Genomic DNA, 23844 nt, shown 5'->3' on the forward strand with positions numbered 1-23844 from the left:
ATGAGTGTGTGCTTTGGTGAAAACAGGGAATGACAGGGACAAGGCCTACCTCTGACAACTGCACAGCCTCCCAGTGGTGTGAGTTCCTATGAGCATCACCCAGAAACATCCATAACCCAGGCCCCCATGGTCTCAGAACTGGATCCTAGCAAAGGTGGAACCATGCTCTTCAAGTTCTGCTTCAATGTGTTAGTTCAACAGAGCCTTTTAAAATAGCCAAGATATAATGATGAACCAGTGACTCAAAAACCCTTCTTTGGAAAGTACTATTCTTTAAAGAAAAGAAAAAATGTGTATGTTATAATAAGTTATTATCCAATGAAACCTTTCTTTGTATTTTATTGAAGAGCAGCAGCGGGCACACAGGCTGGAAGCCACGTTAGTTCAGGTCTGGATGGTGGAGGGAGGGGAATGAACCACAAAACATGCTGACTGTTTTAAGCATACTCCTTTAGATTCATACCAGAGCCCAACAATGTTACCTGCCTACTGTGGAAAATTACTTGAGTAACCAAGATGAATAGAGAAGAAAAGCACACAAGCAGCTGCTTGAATACAAGCTGTGATCTCTCTTCCTCTGGAAGGGGGATCAATACCTCTGTGGTATCCTTTTTCAATACAGTATTGAAATGTGAAAGCAAAGGTAAACATTTCCAAAAGGACCTGTCAGCCAGGACTGAATTAATTTCAAAAGTTATTTATCAAATATTTCAATAGTTGTATCAGCATGCAAATCTCTCAAATACTGCATTGTATTTTCCTAGGTTAGCTCCTCCTCCTTAAACCTTTAAAACACCATGTCCCTCATATAGCCATTTCCTCTGTGAGGTTACTGCTATGTACATGCTCAAAACTTAGGAGAGTGAAACATTCTGACAGTTACAAACATTTCAGCATATATTTTTTCCTCCTTTTTCTTTCACTCCATAAGACTTCAGTACAGAACAATCATCTGAAAGACTCAAACACATTCTCATATTTTATGGCCACTGAAAGGCTAAAATATTCAGCTTTGCTTCATCTACTTCTTCCTTTTTCCCCTGTGGACAGTCGTCAAATACTTGCATGCAACAGTCTTATGCTTAAAAAGGGAAACAAAGTAGCAGCAGGGCTGGTTTTAACATAAGGACAATGAAAATCGGAGAAAAAAAATAGATTTGGACATTAATATTTATATCAACTATAAAAAAAGAGGCTGAAACTGGAATGTAATTTTTAAGTGAGTTGTAAAATGTGTTAAACATTTGAGTAAGTACAAGGTAATGCTGGAGTTTGAACTGCTATAAGCAAGAGCTTATTTATGTCAAGATGAAAGCATCACCCCTGAGTTGGATAAAAATTATATAATTGTCAAATGATAAGTAGGATAAAATAAAAATGTTAAATAAGAGATAAGTAGGATAAAATAAAAATGTTAAATAAGAGATCTAAAAAAAGTCAGTGCCTTGATTCACAGCTAAAACCTGGTTCAGGTTGAATGAGGGAAGAATAAATCATGGTTAATGACTTATAGAAATTAGGATACAAGTTGTTAGGTTTGAAAGGAGATTTATCAGTTTCTCACTGATAGAAATCAATGCATTATCAGGTGTACACCACAGCTGCACTTCCAGCCCAGATATCTACATGCAGATGCCAACTTTTACCTACTTTGACATAGAGCACTAGATTTTATAGAAAACCCTAGATTAAAATATAGTACTGCTCCATTATTATAGTTGCACATATTATTCATGATTTGTGCAAACCGCTTCTTGGACTCAGGAGGCACCCGAAACATTTAATAGAACTGGGAAGCTGGAAATCCTCTAGTTCTGTCCCTTTGTTGAAAGGACGGCAGTGGCTTTAAAGAACAGAGGCAGCAGATTTCCTTATTCTAGAGAAAAACAATCCTTAACAGTTAAATACCTCAATACCTGTTCACTACAGCAGTAAAAATCTTATGTGTATATGAGATTCTATTTTGTCATTGTTATGGTTTAGCATTAACAGCTAAAGGAGGTGAATAGGAGCTTTTCATTCTCTTTGATGTCATTTCATTTTGCAGTCTTTCGTCTCAGGCAGCTGCTCCTGAAGGGCATTGATGTGCCTTTTGTTCTGACTCAGACATTATCTTGGTGACCATAATGAGGAGAAGCTTTCTGTTTGTTTGTTTTTAAATACAAGTTTAGATTGTGAAACAATTATGCAACTAGATCTTTAGAACTCTTTTTGTGACCACATTTGGCTGCATAATCTCATTTAAAAAGGGATTCTTGTTTTTAAGTGACTAACAAACAATAAGGCCACACAAGGAAAACAGCACTGTAAGTGGTATTCAGTGGATAAAAATAATAATAATAAAATAACATGCAAGTTCCGCTTTTGCGTGAGGTTTTATATTTGAGGGTATGTAATAGAACTAAAACATTTTAAAACGTCCACATGAAAAGCATTCACCATGCTTCAGATCAAAGAGTAATAGTAAGAGATTAAGCACATTTATTGCTAACTGGAAAAAATATGTCAATATATCAGATGTAGATAATCATATGCAAAATATGATTGCTCCAATTTCTGATATAAGCTACCTAAATATAAACTTTACAAGCAACAGACAATAGCAAGACAGCAGAAGAGGAAGAATTTCAAAACCCCAAATTCTCCATCAGTGCAAGTTTATCGGGACAGCCTGAAAAACAGCTGCACACTTGCCAATGCAGCAAGCTGGGGAACCACATACGTGCTCCTTTTGGAAAGCTTGTACTGTGGGAGCTGGGCATCTTGCTCGTGCCATTGCCAAATCCAAATTTAGTGCATGGGGCTAAAGGGGCTGACACCACTGTCAGAGAGACTAAAGAAACTGTTCTACCAGCAACCACAGGATGGTAACGGTTTCCAAAGAGCAGGTATGCCAGGTGTTCTGCATTAGAGCCTGAGGTCTGCATGGGTAAGCTCACTATGAGCATCGAAACATCTGTTCACATCACGCATGAACAAAACTTTATAGGTATACATCATTGAAGTGTCTCAACCAAGGAATATATGCATTCTTTAGTGTCCCACAGACCATCGCAAATTATTAAGGTTTTAGCAAAATGTTAGAAAAACACTGCAGCCCAGAGATGGCCCAGAGCTCCCTTGCCTAGGCTTAAGTGAAACAGAACATGCTAAGGATGCCTTAAGGAGATAACCTGCTGTGCCAACTTCCCAGCATCTGCCAGAAATGCAACATACTGAAGAGATGTTAATGGGTATTTCCTGCTGCTTACTGGAAGCCTTCCCCTAACTGGTGAGCTTCCAACACCATATTCTTAATAGAGAAATATCGTTGGTAAGTATAGGCTTTTCACGGTTATTGCAGAAGAAAAGAGATTTTGTTCCCTGAGGTTGTAGACCAGGGGTCCTCAAACTTTTTAACCAGGGGGCCGGTGCGTGGATGCAGTGGCAGGCAGTCATCTGCGGCTGCTTGGTTTCCCCCCCAACCCCCGGCGGGGGGGGCTGTAAATACCGGGGGCTGGATTGAGGACCCTGGGGGGCTTTATCCGGCCTGCGGGCCATAGTTTGAGGACCCCTGTTGTAGACAAACTCATTTGTAAGTCATCCAGCATTACTCAAAAGTGAAATTCAAGGATGGTATTAGCTTGCTTTGAAGTACAGGCTGTCTGCCATTCAGAGCTGTTATGACATAGGGACCCTCAAGATTTAGAAGTTAGAAAACATGAAAAAATAGGAATTGTCCTTGAGAGAAATAACCAGTCCAAACACTGATGAACATACAAAACATTCTTTCCTTCTGGCAATTCTGCCCCTTGGCAAGCAGCACATCCATTCTTTTATTTCTAAGGGCATTATGAAAAGTTGGTGGGTTTTTTCCTAGTTTGCACAAGCACAAGGAGTATTGCCTTTAGAGTCAATGATTTTGTAGATGTCAGCAAAGCCCCATATTTCAACAATTGTTTGTCAATAGCATGCACTAAATTAGTAGATGCATTTTGGTGACAGTCAAGTAAACTGCGGTGAAGTCAACAGGAAGTTTGCCTGACATATATATACCTGAGAATATGGTATAATACAAACTATACATAAAGGAATCCAGAGATCATATGCAAAACCATCTGTTGAATTTCTATTTCCTAACATCATAAAAAGGATTTTGATGAACTCATTAACAGAAGTCTAACATCCCACAGACTTACAGAGGAAGAAGGATACTTGTACCAAAAAGGCAATACAAAAAGTATCTGCCATTTTGGAAGTCTCCACTGCTTTTAAAAGACAGTGTTACTTTTGCAGGGGCCGGAATTAGACTACAGTGTAAACAACAGTACTTAAAATTTCTTATTTGGCCTGCTTCCACAATTTTCCTATCTTTTCTGAACAAGGACAAAACAAAACAAAAAAACAAACAAAAGAGGACACCACAAAAAAAAAAGGCATCTTACAGTGAACTTGATGTTTGATAAACAACAGTAATTACTACCTGAAAAAAAAAATTATAAAACACACTTGATAAGTCAGAGATTTAGAAAGCTTACCGTTTTCCCTTTCCTTATGTGTAATCAGAGCTGTCTAAAGAAACTGGATAAATGGCTTAATGTTTGGACTAAACCAATAAACTTGCCATCAATCAAAACCAAAATATATAGTTAAAATTTCAAAATCACTTACACAGAAACATACAACCTGCAAATTTTAAACTACTATTTCTATAACCTTGGACTAGTTTGTGTAACAATTTTTTTTTTTTTTGCTCAACTTACAGTCCTACTGTAAGCAAATATAATCAACCATTTCTTCTACCAATCTTGTAGCTGTTTGTACAAAGGTCCTTCCTCTGCAGCTCCTCCAAACCAGGACAGACCTTCCTGAATAGCTGAATTTTGCCTCCAAGGCACATGTTTCTCTTTCAAATCCTATCTGAAACCTACTTTTTACCCTTGGTCTGTATCTCTAAATCCTCTTCTCTTTACTACATTACATACTGCATAACGTAAATGTACTTGACATCGTTACAGCATTATATATAATTCTGAAAGCCTATTATGCCACTTTCCAGTATCTCACTGATTCAGTGAAGCACTGTTTTACATTTTAATATGGAAGTTAATAATAGAGGTGAATCTCTAGCGCTACTTCTGTGAAAGCTACACAACACTTTCCATTATTAAGATACTGTTTTGCACTGCTTTTAATTGTGATTTTACCAATTAAATACTACAGTTCAAGCTGGCTCCTGTCTCAGGGTGACTATTTGTGCAATATTTCAGGCAAAACAGTTTAACAGATGACTGAGACCAATGCATTGAGAATGGACCTAGAAAATAAGAAAGCAGCAGCTGGAAGGAGCACTGGGTTAGAGAGACCAGGTTTAGGAGTGGACTAGAATTAGCAAGAGCAGCAGTCAGGGAGCTGAAGCTAAGTGGGGATAGCACTGAGATCAAATGAATCACAAATGAAACCACTATGGAGGGAAAACTGCAGTTAGGAGTAAAAGGGGAAAGCAAAAACACAGGTCTGATGGAAGCTGGACTGGAAGGAGAAAAATTACTTGGCAAAGATAGTGAATTAAAAAAGTGACAAAAATGGTCACACAGACATGAGAAATCTCAGAGCAGATCAAGAGATGGTAAACAATCAGCACAGACTGGGTGAGGATACTGGAACCAACTGGTATGAAGAGAAGCAGAAGGCTGGGATTTGATAGGGACTCAACAGCAAGCCCTGTGCAGGACAGAAAACTGCTAATGAAGTGGTAGAAAGATAAGAAACCTGACGTATGGACTCTAAGTCCACTAAAGAAAAACAACAGAAATGGCAGAACTGAGGAAGAGTTATAGCCCAGACAACTACAGCTGAGATGGGAGGAGGTTCAGAAGGAAGCATTATTGGAAGAAAGAGCCAGAAAAAGTCCTTTTTCTACAGTAAAATACCAATACAGAAGAGCCTTTTGAGTACCTTCATGTCCAGACCCTGGAATAGAATCCTCTGTTCCTCTGTTGTGGGCAAACACCTCTGAATCCCTCTGCCAAACTTTCCCAATCCTATCCTCACCTGGTCAACACAGAGAACCACCTCATACCACTAATGATTACCCAGACAAATCAAGTGGCAGAGATCTGCCCAGAAAACATAACAGGTCTGGTCCTGCTAGTAACACATATAGGTGTTAATCTCTGCTTTACCAGTTTCATCTTCACAAAACCTAGAAAGTAACACCACTATGTTAAAGATACAAGGACTGCAAACTTAAGCACCAAAAGTTGAGTCCCCTTCAAATTAATTCAACACACATGAGCAAACTGTGACAATGCAGTCCTACATGCTTCTCTGCGGTAATTAAATTCTGCCCCTGACAGTACAAAGAAATGAGGTCTCCATCCTACCTTTTACCCTTCTTGTTCAGTTAGTGACCACCAGCTTGAAAATGATTGCTACAGATTTTATTCTTTTCTTGACAGCACTGCTTATAATGGTCTGCGTGATGTACGGCACTAACTACCTTCATGAAAGCAGTAACCAACCTACTTTACAGATGGAAAAATTGAGACAGCAATTTACCCAAGGACACATAGTTTGCCAACACCAGAACCAGCAGACAAGCTTGAATGTCTTCCTCTCAAACCCAATGCTTATTCTTCCACCCTGTGCTTTACTACGCTAGAGATGCTGAGTATCAGCCTCTCTCTGCCAGAGGCAGGACTTCTGAGGACTTTGGGAAATGCTAAGCTTAAATTCTATCTATTCATCTTCCTTAGCATCCCACAGGTCAGTGGTTTGCAATCTTTCTGGAGAAAGTCCTCGAGGATTTTTCAGAACAAACACCTTTCTTCTTGTCCTGATTCCAGTCCCCTTCCAGTCTCCTCAGCTCTTCTCTTCCAGCTTCTGTTGCTTACTCCTCACTTTTCAAATTCTGTAACTTCCCCCAGCTGTAACCATCCTGGCATGAGGCCCAAGCTAATAAACCTATCAGAGATTATTATCTTGGTATCCACTCTATCCTGCCCTGCACCTCACCCCTAATGCTAGCATAGCTCATTACTGTATTCACTTACTAGTTGAGAGCTGTCACAAAGGAGGGCAATAGCAATGACAGAACCAAAAGCTTTTGTGCAGTAGTCTTCCTTAGCCTTATCCAGAAGGCCCATTCTTTCTTTTTCTGACCCCTTCACCCCCACTTTGCTCTCTAACAATTTCTGACTTTGCACAAGAAAAATGGAGACTGTTCAATATACTGACTCCAGAATTCTCTGATATAAAAAAAAAATACTGGTTTGTTATACCAGTATCTAGAAACGTAATACATATATATAACACCACATCCACACCTATTGCATCAGTCTGCTGCAAATGCAAAAGATCAAAAACACTTTCTTTTTTTTGTACAAGAACCACCTGCTCAGGTGTATACTACCATAATCACCAGTTAATAGAGCAGCCATACCTTCCTGAAGGGCAAGCCCCTTTTCCATAGGCAGGCATTCCCACAAACACAAACACCAACAATCAAGCAGAAATCTCATCTTTTACAGGGTCCTGTTTCACGTTTAATAAATTAGTCTGAAGGTGACATCCCATTATAAGCTCATCTATAAACACAAGAGATTTAAAAAAAAAATTAACTAGTGTACAACAGGATTTCCTTCCTGTAATAAGGATGAGGCAGGGACCTTCCTGTAATAAGGATGAGGGAGGGAAAGCAGAGCTATCAAAACAACACAAGGAATCTTCTCCTGCTATTCTTCCAAAACAAACAACTGACTGAGTCATCTTCCACAGATCGCACTGTAAGCCTTGGTCTTAACCTCATTATGCTATCGCCATGCTGTGACGTTGACCAGGCTTGTGCCATTTACAATTGCCAGTAAAGTGACAGAAGCATTTTCTTCTCAACTTCCTCTCTTAGGCAGTCTATAGTTTTATTCCTAAATGTATGTTATCTCTATTCTAATGCATAATTGCAGAAATAACAAGCAGAAAGCCACTATATCAGTTACAGCTGGCTAACTTTAATTCCCTTCAAACTAGCTCCAATTTTCCTGACTGCACGAAAAGACTACATAACTGTTCTTTACACAGGGTCACACATGACCTCTCTTTACTTCTAAATTCATGCAAAATCTCAGCAGAGTTCATTAATACCAAAAAAAAATTTTGCACCACTGGGTGCAACTCCTCTCCATTTGTGCGAGTACACTGCAGAAGTGAAACAAAAACTACTGAAGCCAATTTCAAGCATTTGTTATTACTATGCATTTTTCTTGAAGCCAGTGATAAAGACATTGCAGTGAGCATAAAAACACAAAATCTGGGGTTTAGTATAAGCGTACATTTGAAAAATGCAAGTGCTTCACAGTCCAAGTTACAATCCGTAGACTTGATAAAAATGGCTTGAGGATTTATAGGAATTATTATTATAGGAAGCCAGATTGCAGAGAAGCAGTCTGAACATCTGTGTGGTATTTGGCCTAAACTTGTAATACATAACAGCTAATCACAATTCCTTACTAACACAAAAAGGGAGGGAATTATTTATTGGACTCTTCTGTATTTAGTTTCAATGCTTATACTCATTACTGTGGCATCATATCAAATAGGTCTTGCACCTAAATACAAGGCTTACTAAAATGGAGATATGGCTATAGGTTACTGGTTTTGTACAGGCAAATAAGGCATGTATCTCTTCAAGGCTTCCATAGAAGACATACAGTAATAAGTATGCGCTATTTGACCAATGGCTGATTACATCTTTGAAATTTGTATAGAGCAATTATTTATTACAACATTATTTAGCTATCATTTTTCTGCTTTTACAGAGGAAAGGAAACCACTTGCATAATTTAGAATTCCTTTATTTTTGTCTCCCCACCCTCTACTCCATTAGCTTGTTAAAAACATCGATTGAATTTTCACCTCAACCCCCAAAGAAAACATTTTTTTAAAAGTTATGATGAAACCTTAGAGCAGGAATACTTGGACCCTAAGGGAAAAGTGCAGCTTATTGGAAAACTGTTGTGTCACTTTCAGACTTTGTGAAACAGTTACTATTGATCATATGCTTTCTGTAGATAGATTCTCCACGTCTCAGGAAGTTAGGGATGATTCAAGGAAATCAGGGATGTGGGAGTTTCTGTGGTAGCGTTACCCCTAAAAAAAACTAAATTGCAGAATCGAAATTAATCAAGAGCTCCTACGGAAGTGAAAGTTTCTTCTGGGCAGCTAAGAAGATTCTGTATACATTTGGTCAGACTCACACTTCTGCACAGTACACACATCTGTGCACACTATTAAACTAAGTGCACGCACCGCAGACATACACTCCTTTTCAATTTCAGATTTAACCTTTGGAGCTCTATACTTCATGGCTACAAAGTAAATCTGATTGCAAAATACATGTTCACAGGTAGGAAAAAAATAATCATCCTTTTACAGGAAAATATTATTAACCCCAGCTTCTTTCTAGTGGCTTCCATGTATAGTTTGGCCCTTTAAGAGCCAAGTCCCACTCTTCTGCAGTGCCTGCCATCTGAAATAGCTTTTCTTTAACTCCAAGTTTCATCTATTCTTTCATCCCATTCAAAAACACCATTCCAAAACACAACTAACATTTTTTCACCCTTATCTTGCCCATTTGCCTCTACTTCCCCAGCCTATTACTCAGTACTTTACTCGCTAATCATGACATACAACTCTTCACAGTTCTGTGAAAAGTTTTGGAATGCAGCACATGACATACATTCAAGAAGTGTGTTTCCCAACAGCAGTATATACGTGCCAAGATATATGTATATCACCCCAAGAAAACAACAACAAACCGCAACCAAAACACACAAAATCCAACAACCACAAACAGGGACTAACAGGAGATCACAGAACCGAAGGCTACTGAGCAGTCAGAGTTCCAGGGTTTGATCTATAGTGTAGAAGAAAGTTTTAATTCCACTAGTGCAAGTCCCATTTTCTGTTTTTAATTACTTTTTTGCATTAAGACCCAAGGAAAAAAGTGCAGTCAAGCAGACTCCCCATTTTACTTTCTTTTCCCCTTACTTCTGTGAAATAGCTTATAGCTTATTTATATAAATTAACAATGCCTCCTCATCCTTAAGGCTATAACATTTCTAGACTTTCCCAAGATAGTATTTCTTGCTTGGCTGGGATTTTTTAAATCCTAGTCACAAATAACAAGTGTGTTTTGATAGATTGACCAAACGATACAAAAGATATCTTGGAAAACAGATGCGGAATAGCAGCTCCGCTCACAAGATGCATATGTTTTCTTATAGTAGAACAGTTTCAATACACCTCATTCAAATATGAATATATTCCTAACAGTATTAGCCAGCAGTCTCCCGACTGAAATAAGGCAAATACCCACACCCAATTAAACTCAAGACAAATTAAGAGACCTCTAACCTTCGCCTCTGCTTCTTTTTCCTCCTTCAACCATGCAAGTCAGAACGTGCAATAAATAACATTCTGTCTTTCATTGCTAGAGGATCAATTGAATTTGCTTTTTTTAATAAAAGATATCTGTTTTTGAAAGGTACCATACTGAAGCAATTTAAACACACACACCACACAATTCATCACTGTTAAACACTATGTCAAGCTAACAAAGAGACAGCAATAAAAGAGAAACAAGACCAACTCACATATTCTGTAAATATAGAGAATAATTAAAAGTTAACAACAACTTATTTCCTCTTGCTCCTATTTTTAAACTTTAAAGAAATTACAGTGGAAAAGCACTACACTACAATATTTTTTTTTTTTGGGGGGGGTGGGGTGGTCGTTGTTGTTTTGGGATTTTGGTTGGGTTTTTTAATTTTTAAACAACGAAGTACTGTTCCAAAGTCCTGAAGTGCACAATTTGTTTTTATACAACTTCAAGAGATATTTAATCAAATGACTGACTTAGAAAAACCACATGGATCATTTTAATTGCAATGTCTGTCAGCCATCCCAGTTATCCCTACTATAGAACTATGGCTTTTGTTTTCCTCCTCTGTTGCTCTAAAATTTCTAACGTCTCAGTAAATTTTAATCAGAAAAGAGCATCCCAACTCTTAAACTCTGGGAGCAAGTTTTCATCCTGATCCAGCCAGACGAGTAGGAGATTCTTTAACATATTTGAAAGGAAGAAAAATGTCTTCTGCTAATTCAGTTAACTGCATTCAGAGCTGGTTTGTGCTGTGCTGTGCCCTTACAGAATTCTTTGCTATGACTTCATGCTAAGCCAAAAATTAAACACTCTCACTTTCGTACACGAACAGCTCTATCCCAAAGTACCAACATTAGCATCAGTGGTGACAGAGGAAATGCTATAATCCCCCAACAAGAGGGGAAAAGGAGAAAAAAAACACCAGAAAAATGCCAAAGCCACAAACATTGTTCAATTAAACACACAGATCTGTGAAAAGCAAGCATTAATGTACTTCCTTGAAATAAGTCGTCAAGCTGTGCTCTCATGTATCACCTGAGAGGACAGTATAATTTCACACTTTGGCACTTTTTAAGACAAAAAACCACCACAGAATCCATGATTAAAAGATTACTTCCACAAATACCTGCAGTTTAAAACTTACCAAGCACTTTTGCAGCATGCAGAAATTTGTTAACCAAAACATCACATACAGAACCTGTGCAATTTTTGGAACATTCTTTTCTGAAACCAACTCAATTGAAACATGTGGTAACACGAATAGAGGAGACATAGCACTCAAAACCAATTTTTACTTTATTACATTCTCATCTTTGGTGAATATATTTATGTTCCCTAACTTCAACAGTCTCTCTGGTCACATTCAAAAAGAACTTTCAAAATAGTAAGACTAAACACTATCAAGGACTTACCAGATTGGAATTGGTGGCATTGGAATCATCTTCTGGAAAGGGGATATAGATAGCTAAGGCCACACAATTGGCAAAAATAGTCAGTAATATAATTATTTCAAATGGTCTGAGGAATGGAGTTAAGGAAATTGTTCCAAAATGTGCACACACAAATAAAATAAAAAAACCACCAACAAAAAAGATTTATAAGAATTCTGTTTAAAGAAAACATTCCAAGCCCCTTATATTCTGAAAAGAAACACATGCCTTTTTAAGTGCTTTTAGGAGCTCCCAGCCAAGAATCTTCCTAATATGTCAAAAGCAGTGTAGGCCAGTCGCGTGCCAGAGTAAACACAGATTTCTTATAAGTTTTTTCTTCTTTTATTTATTTAGATTGCATTTTCCCTATTTTCCTTCAAGTGTGGCTGTACTATTTTTAATAGCAGAAGCCTGTTCTAGGACTGTCATCTTTCATCTTACAATTAGTTTCTCTTGGTCTCTTCCATCTGCATTTACAAACCCTAAAATAATTTTAACAAAAGTTTTGGGGGTTTTTGTTGTTGTTGTTGGGTTTGTATTTTTTTTTATCCCTTTCTCAATCTCTCTGTGTCTCATATCTCAAAGTTAATGCAAGGGCCCGAGAAATACATGCATAGATTCAGTTAGAAGATGTTTAAAAGTTAAAAAAGCGCCTTTGTCAAAAATATGCACATTGCCATGTATACTTGTTTTGCTTAAAAGTTATTTGAAGGAGCATTTCTTTTTCTATTTGCATTTTATTTGGCATCATAGGGAAAACAAATGTGCCCACACAGTATATTAGGGACACCAGGAACCTAAGAGTTCCTTATGACAGAGAAGCTAGCACCAATTCAGAAGCATTTCAGCCAGGCATCAAATTTGTTAGGGAAAAAATCCCAAACACATTTGGGGTGTTCCACAAACAAATCCTGTACAACCTTGATGCTCCACTGGACTGTCCATTGGAATCAAAGGGCATTTTTCTACTGTCCAGTTTGCTGCACTGTACTTAATCTTCTTCAGTGGACTCCTTAACCTTAATTGCTGTGAAATGTTTCCAAACTCAGACTGGAGACCAGACTTACAGTCTGTCTACATTTACTTGCCTTCAGGAATATCCTGGAAGCTAGCTCTCTGATAACTCGCCAGTACTCCAGAGGGAAATGAAGAGCAGGATAGGACAGGGAGATTGCCAAGTTTAACCTGCGCCATCGGGTGCATTTGAGCATGAATTTACCTACCATAGGACTAGCTTTGCAGCAAATGTCAACACAGCATGTATGATTTTGGTCAGCTGACTACTGTTCTCAGCAGGTTTTAGCAGGAAAGAATTGGAGATTGGGATGTGCAGCAGCCTGAACTGCAAGACATACACAAATCCCAGGCACCTGACCACTGTGTACGCTCAGATATGTTCTACATTTCACATATGGAAAAGTCAAAGGGTTCCAAATTTGACAGGCTGCCATGCTTAAACCTTCAAATAGTAGGAGATATATGATAATATGGAGGAAGAACAGATTAGGGCAGGGAGATTACATGTGAAATCAAAAGGGACTTCTCAGAAACCCCAGGCTGTATATATAGTGTTTGCTGCATGAAGACCTGAATTTCCATAGGCTTTCCTTCTCTTAATCACTTTTTTCCTTAGACTTTTTGGTTTTGACAGGATTATTAGCTATTAACATATCACTGTTTATGCATATTTTCTTTTATTTCTTTTTATGCACAGTAAAATAGCATAAAATCTATAAATACAGTACATACAAAGCAGAAAATTAAGTACACAACTAAATCTTTGCAAAATAAGGCAATTACTTCATTTCACTTCTTATATGCAATGGCACCTTCAGCCTCTGAACTCTATAATGTTTGTGTAAGAAACACAACAAAACTACCATGTGATATTTGTTTAATATCTACTATGCTTAGACTTCAGTGGTTCAGCAAATTAAGCTAAGCTATTCTCAGTAGTTTTTAGCAATTAGGAAAAGACAGAGTGCAGAATGAAATTAAACCTTATCACAATTCTTTGACATCGTTACTTGTCATCGAAGTGTTTCACATTTATAAACACTACATGTCCAATGAGAGGTTTTGGTGGAAAAAAATACTTCCATCAACTCACCTAAAACAATACAAAAAACTGCAAGCATCAGCACCTTTGGATTGCTTTAATCGCATTGTTTGGTCCTCTCTTGATCTCAGCAGTGCTGTATCCTGTGTTACAACACATTATTCCCATCATTCATTGCTGATCTTATTCATTTATCAAATGTCACTCTGTGCTCTTTCTTTAAAGACATGTGGTTACTGGGGTGCTGGCAAGTAAACCAATATTCAGCTTCATCCTGTTAGTCATCATCCATCATCTTATGTTTAAAGTATCAGAGCTATGCCAGAAGGGATAAAAAGTAGCAAACTTAATCAGGGGGATTAAAAATTAGCATCTGAAGAAGAAAGGAATAGGCAGGCAGGTATTTTAAGGACATTTAAGAATTGACAGGAGCATTTTTAACAAGTTCTTCTTCTGAAAAATACGTCCACATCAGCAAGACCTAATATACTCATATTCTGTTTTCATCTTTCTAACATCCCACCAGACCCCAAAGGAACAATATTATCACATTGTCTTAAATGCTATCATTCATTTTTCATCATATTAACTACTGCCAAGTTATGTACTGCCTTCCCTTGACATGCTTATCTATGCCTAACAACATGCTTTTTCTTTTGCATTTGCTGAAGGACCCCATTAGCTTTATGATGTACTGACAATTACTGTTCAGGCTTAGTCTTGGTTTCTCTTTGGGGAGGACAGGGAGATATATTTTATTTCAGTTTGTGTTTCACACCAAATTCTCAAATTCCAGCTTGTGATGATCAGACTGGGGTGAATAAAAAGGCTTTGCTCCTTCCATGTGATGAAACCAATGGCCAAACTCTCACTGACTTTCCAAGGAAGCAGCACTGACCCTTACACTCTGCACAGACTTGTGTGTCAGTGGTTATCATCCATCACCTGTGATGCAGTCCGTCTCTGTTCAGATTACTAGATCTGTCCCTGTACTGCATTTGTACATGTTGCAGCATTACTTTTACTGCCTGTCTTTTCCCCTGCTTCTAAATAACCATTATCTCTTACCATACATTAGTAAGCCTTATTAGTTTAAGTGGAATTCCAATATAATTAACAGACCTTAGCCCTGTTTCAGGATCTTATGCATACGTTTGGGTTTTCTTCTCCTCCTTTTGTCGCATTCTTTTCTCCATACTGTAGAAATTGTGATGCCACATTTTTAACAAAAAAAAAGTATATGATTCAAAGTATCAGAGCTGTTTAACTGGTGGCACCTATTGGAGTGCGGGGGGGTGGGGGGTGGGGGGTGGAGAAGAAAAAAAAAGGGAACGCCAGCAGCTGCTGTCAATCCCATAGTCTCAGTTCAATTCTGGCCTCAAATATCTAACCTTTATCATTTAAATTTCTAGTGGCGTCTTACACAAGAGTATAGTTAAGGCTCCAGTCCTAAACTACTTTTTTAACCCCAACATAAATGATCTCAGTTAAGACATCAGAAACTATTTGTGTACTTTAAACTCCCAGTGGTGCCTTTCAACTTAATGTATTGATTACTTCACACTTATGAATAGCGCCTGATGTGCACAAACAATTTGCTCTTTTCCAAATGAGAACATCAAAAAGGATATTTCCATTCGACGATGCTGATGCATGCCCTCCGGATGGGATTTTTCAGTGTTAAACACAGCAGTGCTCGGGGAGGACGTGTAGCTGTGGTAGTACCCTGTTTTTTCTGTTTTCCATACTGCTGCCGTTTCCTCTGCGTGGAGCTAGCTGTGGATATTGTTGCATTGCCAGCACTACCCATCAGTTTGGCTTGCCTGGCAGCATCAATTGCAGCTTGCCAGGACAGCGCTGCCCCTGGAGTAGGGATATGCTCTGGGGCAAGCCCTGCAGCTGCATTGGCATTCATGTTGGCATGAGCTGGACGGGGACTCCCATAGTTGGAACCTGTGAAAGGGGAAAAAAACAAACAAACAAACAAACCAGAAATTTGTGAAGATATTTTTTAAGCAACAGAAAAGAGAAATAGTGTTTTTTAATATCTTAAGTATCAGTAATCTTAAGTATCAGTAAAAGCAAGAGCTAAGGTTAAGTATAGGGCATCCACTTACTACCAGCTTGTTCCTCCAATTCAAGTTCTTCATTTTAAAGTAATGCTACTATGCAAGCATTTGTCTTGCAACAGTCTCCCAACAAGACCCAATGGACACTAAGCTGTTAGAAGTGCCTCCAATCAATACAGTCTCCAGGGATTCACAGAAAAGAAACGGTCCGTTTTTACCCACACATTTTGCAAGTTGGATTGTTTGAAAGCTCAAAAGATGAGGCTAGTTCTCATCACTTTACCACAGACATGCAGCACTATGCTATTTAGTACATAGCAAAGCACCCAAATGAGATACTCAAACCCCATCACAAAAATCCTTATGTTTTCAAGATTACCTCAAGGTAAATAATTTTTTAACAACGAGTTTAATTCTCTCTGCAATATACACGTATGTATAAGCCCAAGAATAACCTGACTACAAGGTATACCAAAGCAGAAACTGTAGCTTTTGTGCTCTATAGGATGCTGTGCAGATAGTTTAGGCCAACTAACATATATTTAGAAACTGGAACAGAGTCCTTATCCTGATAAACTGATTTTAAGACAGATGAACTATTGAAATCAATGGAGTAAGACTTACTTTCAAAGTATTAACAAGAATGCTAAGACCTAGCAGTTCCAAGTTTTACACCTCTTTAGCCAAAACTGAGGAAGTATATGCTTTTGCCAAATCATGATGATAGAATAGGTATTTCAGATGGCATATGGCTGATATTTAGAAGGTCTTAGTAGTTTAAAAAAAAAAGTCACCCTTTCAAGCTAATGCAATTTTTCCATTGTTTCAGTAAAGACAGTTAAGTCACCGGTGTCTCTTCAGTGAGACTTTTTCAGCAACTCAAAGCTTCAACCACTTCAAAATGAGTGAATTTTGAAACTTCAGAACAGACTCCCTTACTCTTTGGAGTATGCTTCAATCAAGATATGCAAGAACTTGTGAAAGATTAACCAAACTTTGCCACAGACACTTCATAGAACAAAATATAAGCCATGTTAGAAAAGTGCAACATAAAATCCACAGAAAGTCACAACGGCAAACTTTTATTAGGGAGCAAGTCTTGTTTAGATACATCCTATAGAAGATTTTTGAGACTATTTATCTTTTTTGTGGACTTGTGAGTTTGCCTGTGGCCCACATGTTCAGATGCAGGTAAAAGGAAGCCCAAATAGTCTACAGATCTTATTCCTTCACAGGCTATGAAACCAGAGTTCAGTTTCAAAACACTGCACACTCAAGGGACTATGTTTCCCCTTACATCTTAACAGCAGACTATGCTTCTGAAAAAGTGTACACACAAGGGGCACACAGTAGAAACCCAGCAAAGGAGTTAGATCACCTTTATTTTAAAGCAGGCTCAAAGTCTGCTATTGACTGTTCCACTTTAGATTAACAGAAATGCAGTGTTACTAAATAGATCAGGTGGCTTCTATAGACTATGAGACAAGACAAGCAGAAGACCACATGACACTTGTTTTTTTTCTTAAAATATCGAAAGACAGACTTTCTAAACTGGGGAACTGGCAAGCTGGTTTTGAACAAAAGTAATTATCCAAGATGCATATTTCATAGCTGGATGTGCAGTGCCAAGATATCACAGCAATGACTGCATTACAAATGAATTAAAGCAGGTAGAATAAATACAATTACATTGACACACAGAGTGTAACAGGATGTGCCTTTACCTAGAAAGCATACAAGATTTTAAAATTTATTTCACTGAATCTCAAGGAAGGACATGATGGGGTCAGATGTTATTTTATGTCAGGCATTACCATAAGATTTCCAGGTTGTTACAATTTTATTGCACAGCAGCAAAATCTAGAGCTTGTCTCTGCTCACTGAAAAAACTCCTAGCTGCAAACCAGCCAAAGGAAGCTGGTGAGCAATATGACTCCGATATGTGAAAGGGAAAGCTGAAAGAAACAAGAAGAGGGAAATAGTTAATTCACATCCCTCAGATTTTGAAACGGAAGAAAGAGAGCTTTCAGAATCACACAGGCTAAGCAGATTTCCTAGATGAAGCTGGTAATCAACTGGCAGACAAACTTAGTTTTCTAAAGCTAAGCAAATTGTACACAGCACTACTCATAGGATACATATTTATTTTCAGACTACTTCCAGATGCAGTTTTTCTCTTTAGCATCTATCTGACCTCCCTAGCCTGAGGCATGCTGGGAAGAGAAATAAATGGAAAATTACTCTAATTATTCTCCAGCTCTTCTTTAATACTGACCCATTAGAATGTATAAGAGGTGTGTGATTTCCAGTAAAAGCAAACTTGCTGATCCATCGCCCCGTGTTCTTATCATGCTGACTAGACCATGTGGTCCTGAAAATTAACAGCTGCTACATCTTAATGAAGACTTTTCTGCAATTTGGGAATGTGTCAAGCTTCTTTGTTATTACTGCTTATTAGCTAGGTTTCACATGAGGATTCAAGTCCATCCATTTTGACTTTCATGTGCCAGCAAAGGTAAGGACGCAACTTCTGGTGGTTTCATTGCTTTTGCTTCTAACATGACCACCAGTTTCATAATAAAGTGCTTTGTCTCAAATTGATTTCAAAAGATGAGTCAGTAATGACAGATTTGTATTAACAAATATTGATTACTGATAAGGATCTGTCTGTTTTATGAAGCTCAGAGGCTGCAGACTATACTAAGTAATTAATGGCAGTGACAAATCCCTTGATCTACAGGCAGTTTATGGAAATAGCTTAAATTGAAGAATGAAGCTCACGCAACTTCACAGAAAGGACATTCAAGAACTGAGCAAAATATTTTCAAAGACAGCATAGCCAAAATTTCAGGAAGAAAAAAAAAAATCTACCCTATAATCTAAATGTTTAGTGTTAATTCCTAGGAATAAAACAGAACACAATTCATATGGAACTTGTACAGCATCATGCTAAATGTCACCTATGGCACTCATTTCTCTCCCACCACAAAACTCTGCTGTAACCCAAGAGCTGCAGTTACTGGATTTGCTGTTTTCATTTTGTAATGTTAAGATATTTCACTCTATTTCCTCACTACAAATGAAGTTTCATGAAACCCAAATCACTTTAATTGTATTTGTTTATACTGTCATTAAGCTGGAAGTTGACCAGAACTGGGAAATGGAGATTCAGCACCCACCCAAATGCAGTAATGCACTAAGCATGATGATCCACAGCACCATCACCCTGCTGATCCCTACCCACCCTTTATCAAGAATTTGTACTGGTGATTATGTGCAGCTGGTTCACAAAGCTCTTCTGTGCTACAGATCATGAGTTTAAACATTTGAATAGTAATTAAACAGAAAAGTCCATGTAAGTGAACAAATTTGATTATAAAGTCTTTGGAAAAGACTAATTTCTGCAAAAATGCAAAGTTGCAGAAGTACTTCAAATGGAGAAACAACAGAAATACAGGTCTCAAAAATCAGTTAAGTCAGAAAAAAACCAACACATAACATTGCTATACAATAGGAAATGAACAACGTTGCACAAAACACGTGACATTGTAAGCTTACAACTAAATCACCAAAATGGTCTTCACCATAATCACTACTAAAAATATACAATGATGACCACTAATACCTTTATTAAAAAGTGCTGTTTCCATTCTAATAACATCTATCATACCACCTATTAACTATCTCAAAAGCATCATTTAAAAAACAAACGATACATGACCATTCTATATGAGAAGCGGGCAAGTTAATGACACAATGGAACTGTAACTTTTGAGTTTCTTGACTTCATCTAGCTAGCCACACATTTATTTTTGAGGAATTTGTGCATAGATTAATTCTTTAAATGAAAATAGAGCTATGCCAATATGGAGCGTCACTGTTCTTTTTTGCCATCACTTTAAAACACATCAGAATCCTAAAAATTCAAACCTTGAAATTGTGTTGCACAACTGTATTTTTCTCCAAAGCAAAGGTGGGTACAGTAGAAGACAGTACTGGTTAAATTGTAATGTCCTAACTGAACACTGAAAGAAAACAAACAGAAAGCAGGAAACGTGTCACACTACTAAGATCATGTGTAAAACCTGTTCAAGCACACAGAAAAAATAATAAACAACTGCAGTGAGAGACACCTGACAAGAAACATGAAGAATAACACACACACACACAAGAAGGCAGTGTATGAGATCATCTGTTAATAAGAGAAAGAATGTGGAAAAGATTGATCCATTAACCAATGGAAAAAGAGCATTTGACAGATGAGTGTAAGAAGGCTTAAGTTTTGTGTGACCTTTTTGCATCCATTTTTACTAAAGAAAAACCCATCAAGAGCAGGTGACTAGCATAATTAATCCCCAAACCAAAACAGGTATCATTTCCAACTGTAAAAGGAAAACAAGTTAGAAACTACTTAGACAACATTCATTGTTTCAGCTACTTAAGTACTACAACCTAGAACATCCTAGAACATTTAAAGAGCTTTCAGAAGTAATCTCAAAGCTGTTAGCTGCTGATTTGAATGCATGAAAGACAGGAGAGATCTCAGAGGACTGAGAAAGGGAGAATGGACCTCCTAGTTAAAAAGTGGGAAGGGGGGAAAATTTAAATCCAGTTGAATTTCAGTCTCCAGAAAAAAAAAAATCTGGAATAAGTAAAATAAACAATTGTCAGCAAGTACTTGGATGACAAGGAAAAAAAGAGCAGACATGGATCGGTCATGAATACATTGTGTCTAAGAAAACTAATTCCTTCCAGATCTGGGTAACAGAATTCACAGGCAAGATGGAAGCTGTAGGTGCCACATCTTCTGACTTTAATAATTTTATGAGGTCTTGTATGACAATTTCACAAGGATGCTGAGGACATACAAGCAAGAAAGAAATTGCTATAAAACATGAGTATGAAACCAGCGTATGCCTGAGAGCAGTTATCATTGGTACACCATCTAAATTGGAAGATGTGTCACATGGAGGTACCCAAGTGCCTGCCCTGGATCTGATTCTGTTCAATGTTTCCAGTAATGATCTGGATGATGACATGGTGAATGGTATTAAATGAGCACGTAACTGTGAAGCTGGGAGGCAAAGCAAATACACTGAAGAATGGGATTTTAATTCAAAATGAACTTCATGAATTGGAGGAAATGTCTTAAAAATAGAATGGAGTTCAGCAGGGACAAATGCAAAGTATTTAAGCAAAATGAATCATCTGCCCAAATTATTTTCAGAAAAGCCTTGTGGGTTATGTTAGATCCCCAACAAAACAGGAGTTGATATTGTCATACTTCCTTCTTCCCACAAAAGGCAATCATCACAATGTAGTATATAAACAGGGATGAAATCTATGTGACACAACAAGTAATCCTTCTCTTCAGCTCAGCATTGGCAGGGCTTCAGCTGAAATACAGGGAGCAGTTTCAGGTTCCACACTTGAAGACAGACATGGCTCCGTTCAGGTTGCCCAGAGGAGAGCAGAGAGGCCAACCAAAGGCCTAAAAAATGCAAACTACAAGGCACAGAGACAGAAATGGGAATGCCAGAACTTGGGCTGCTGCTCCCGAGGATGTGAGGGTGAGGAGGGTAGGATAACAGTCTTTAAGTGTGTGTATATTATACACACATATATATGTTTTTATATATTTTTCTAGATACACATGTATTTTATTTCAAAGAACAAAAAGGAACTATTTGTCACCACAGTCACAGTGAATAAGTAGAAGCAACGGCTTTTGCAGTAAGAAAAAAAAAAATCAGGATTTACCTTCGGAAAACACTTTCTAACTGTAATGACAATGAAGCACATGTACTGGCTTCCTGGATTGGAGGCAGTACCTCCCACACAATTTAAGTCTTTTAGACCAGGCCAGAAAAAACATTTCTCTGGAATCACACCTATGAGGCAAGATTTATAGGGCGAATTAGTTTCTTTTCTTAGTCTAAAGCAAGTTTGACCTGAAGGAAGGCCTTACCACAGAAAACTTACGTATTTCTTCCATCAGTTAATCTACCAAAAGACCCCCTCCGAGTAAACCCTGCCTCAGTCAAACTTTCAGGCCATCGCAGGGACATTACACAGCACTGTCAGGCTTCTGCCCGCACACTCATCACTCGGGGCGGAGGCAGGGGGTGGCGAGGTGAGGGCCCCCAGTCCAGTGACTGACCCAGAACTCTGAACTCAGTTTCTTTGGTTTTAAACTTCATTCTGCAAATATATTTTTCTAAAAGTCTTTCAGTAGCCCAGGACAGTAACAACTAGCCACACACAAAGTTTAAAACCTTGAAGTGAAATAAATCCACTTTATGTGAAAAAGCAGACTTTTCCAGGCATCTTTATTAAATTTTCAGCTGACAACCCTGAATATTTCCCCTAATGAATGCAGGGCTGCAGACATACAAAACTCACTTTCTTTAAAGCATGATTTTTCCTTATTTGCCTTTAAAAAAAAAAAGTTGATAAGATGTTAGTTCTGACAGCTAACGTCTAAAGTGACACTAGTGTTTCCCCAAAAAAGATTTTTCTGGAGTTAATTTGTAAGTAGAGATAGGAGTTACAATGAAAGCTGGATTTCAACCCAAACTATGGCTTTTTCTATAACACAATTTATAATACACACATACTCTTTTTAAACATCATGTCAGACTAAAACTCAGTGTGTAGTTGTTAGCCCAGATAAACGAGTTAAAGAATTTTTCCTGTAAATTGTTTCGGGGCTTCAGAACACACACATAAAAGATACGTGATTTAAGACTATTCATTTGCCATAGTTGAGACTAAACATTTTTTTTAAAATATAAACAAAAAATCTTATTCAAGAACCATACTTCATTTGCAACTAGATCTTTGTTTTCTTTATCTCCCCCCTGCAGAGTTGGGTTTTTCTTTTGCTGCATGCCATTAACATAAGATGTTGTGAGCTACTAGCTAGAAATGTGAAAAAAAAAACAAGTCCATTTCAATGAAGAGAGCAAATTTGGGTTTTTACAGCTGCCTACAATACTACTAATGATAGAATTTCCCCTTCTGCCTCCTTCTAATTAGCAGGTGATAAGTTATCATCTAAAATTTCATCACTTGAGTGTCCCTCCTTTTACTTCTGTAGTTTTGTCTTTCCATTCTTAAACAAAACAGAAGTAAAGCAACAATCTGTTCTGCCTCCTTCACCAAAGGGGCATCTTTCAAATCTGACTCAGAAGAATCTAGAAAGCCACAAGTCTGAAAATCTTCAGCAGTCACAAAAATCCATCTAGCTTCTAATTTTCTCTTCTGTGACTATGGATTCAAGAGAACTAGATTGGGAGTTAAGGTCTCTTTTGGAGAGGAGGAAGGGGTAAAGAAGCATGGAGCCTACTAAACGTTAAGCCCCAAGGCAAGTGTCTAATATTAAAAGTTTGACAATTGATGTAGATATCAGGAGAGCCAGAGAAGTCTATAATACAACTCAGCTGGACTACAAATTCTCTAGGAGATAAATTTATTAGGCCAGGGGTAGGGGGATGTGTGTTAAAGGGCCAATTGCCTTTGAAGCATGTGCATTTTCTTGTGGCTGTCAAGCTACAAGAAAACGCAAAGAAACTCACAAAGAATCCTTTCTGGTTTCTTGAGACATGTTTCTGGTGGCACCTAGATTAAGCTTTCAGAGGTCAAGTCAGGGAACACTTTCCTTCCTTCAACAATTAATTAATGTTAACACCATTAAGGATCCTGGGATCAAGCACATCTTTGGTAAAATTTCTTTGACTTCAGTAAAATTCCTCTGGGGATTAACTGTAGCTCATCAGACTGGATTCTTCTGACAAAATTAACTACTTATCATTTTCTTATTGGTGAATGATTACTTTTAGTGGGTAATCTAAATATAACTTCCTT

At 37.9% G+C, this 23844-nt stretch overlaps 1 protein-coding gene across 14 annotated transcripts in view; it reads right to left on the reverse strand.

The window, feature by feature from the left end:
- CACNA1C (calcium voltage-gated channel subunit alpha1 C) overlaps window positions 1-23844 on the reverse strand; it is a 468525-nt gene that overhangs the window by 401556 nt on the left and 43125 nt on the right. For all 14 annotated transcript variants that reach the window (XM_080391534.1, XM_080391539.1, XM_080391535.1 and 11 more), the window contains exons 2-3: window positions 15540-15862; window positions 11833-11937 (exon numbers count right to left, since the gene is read on the reverse strand). In XM_080391534.1, coding sequence (XP_080247660.1) covers window positions 11833-11937; window positions 15540-15862 — 428 coding nt within the window. The remainder of the gene's footprint in view (window positions 1-11832; window positions 11938-15539; window positions 15863-23844) is intronic.

This window comes from Falco punctatus, assembly GCF_963210335.1.
Source record: "Falco punctatus genome assembly, chromosome: 6".
NCBI classification, from domain to species: Eukaryota; Metazoa; Chordata; class Aves; order Falconiformes; family Falconidae; genus Falco; species Falco punctatus.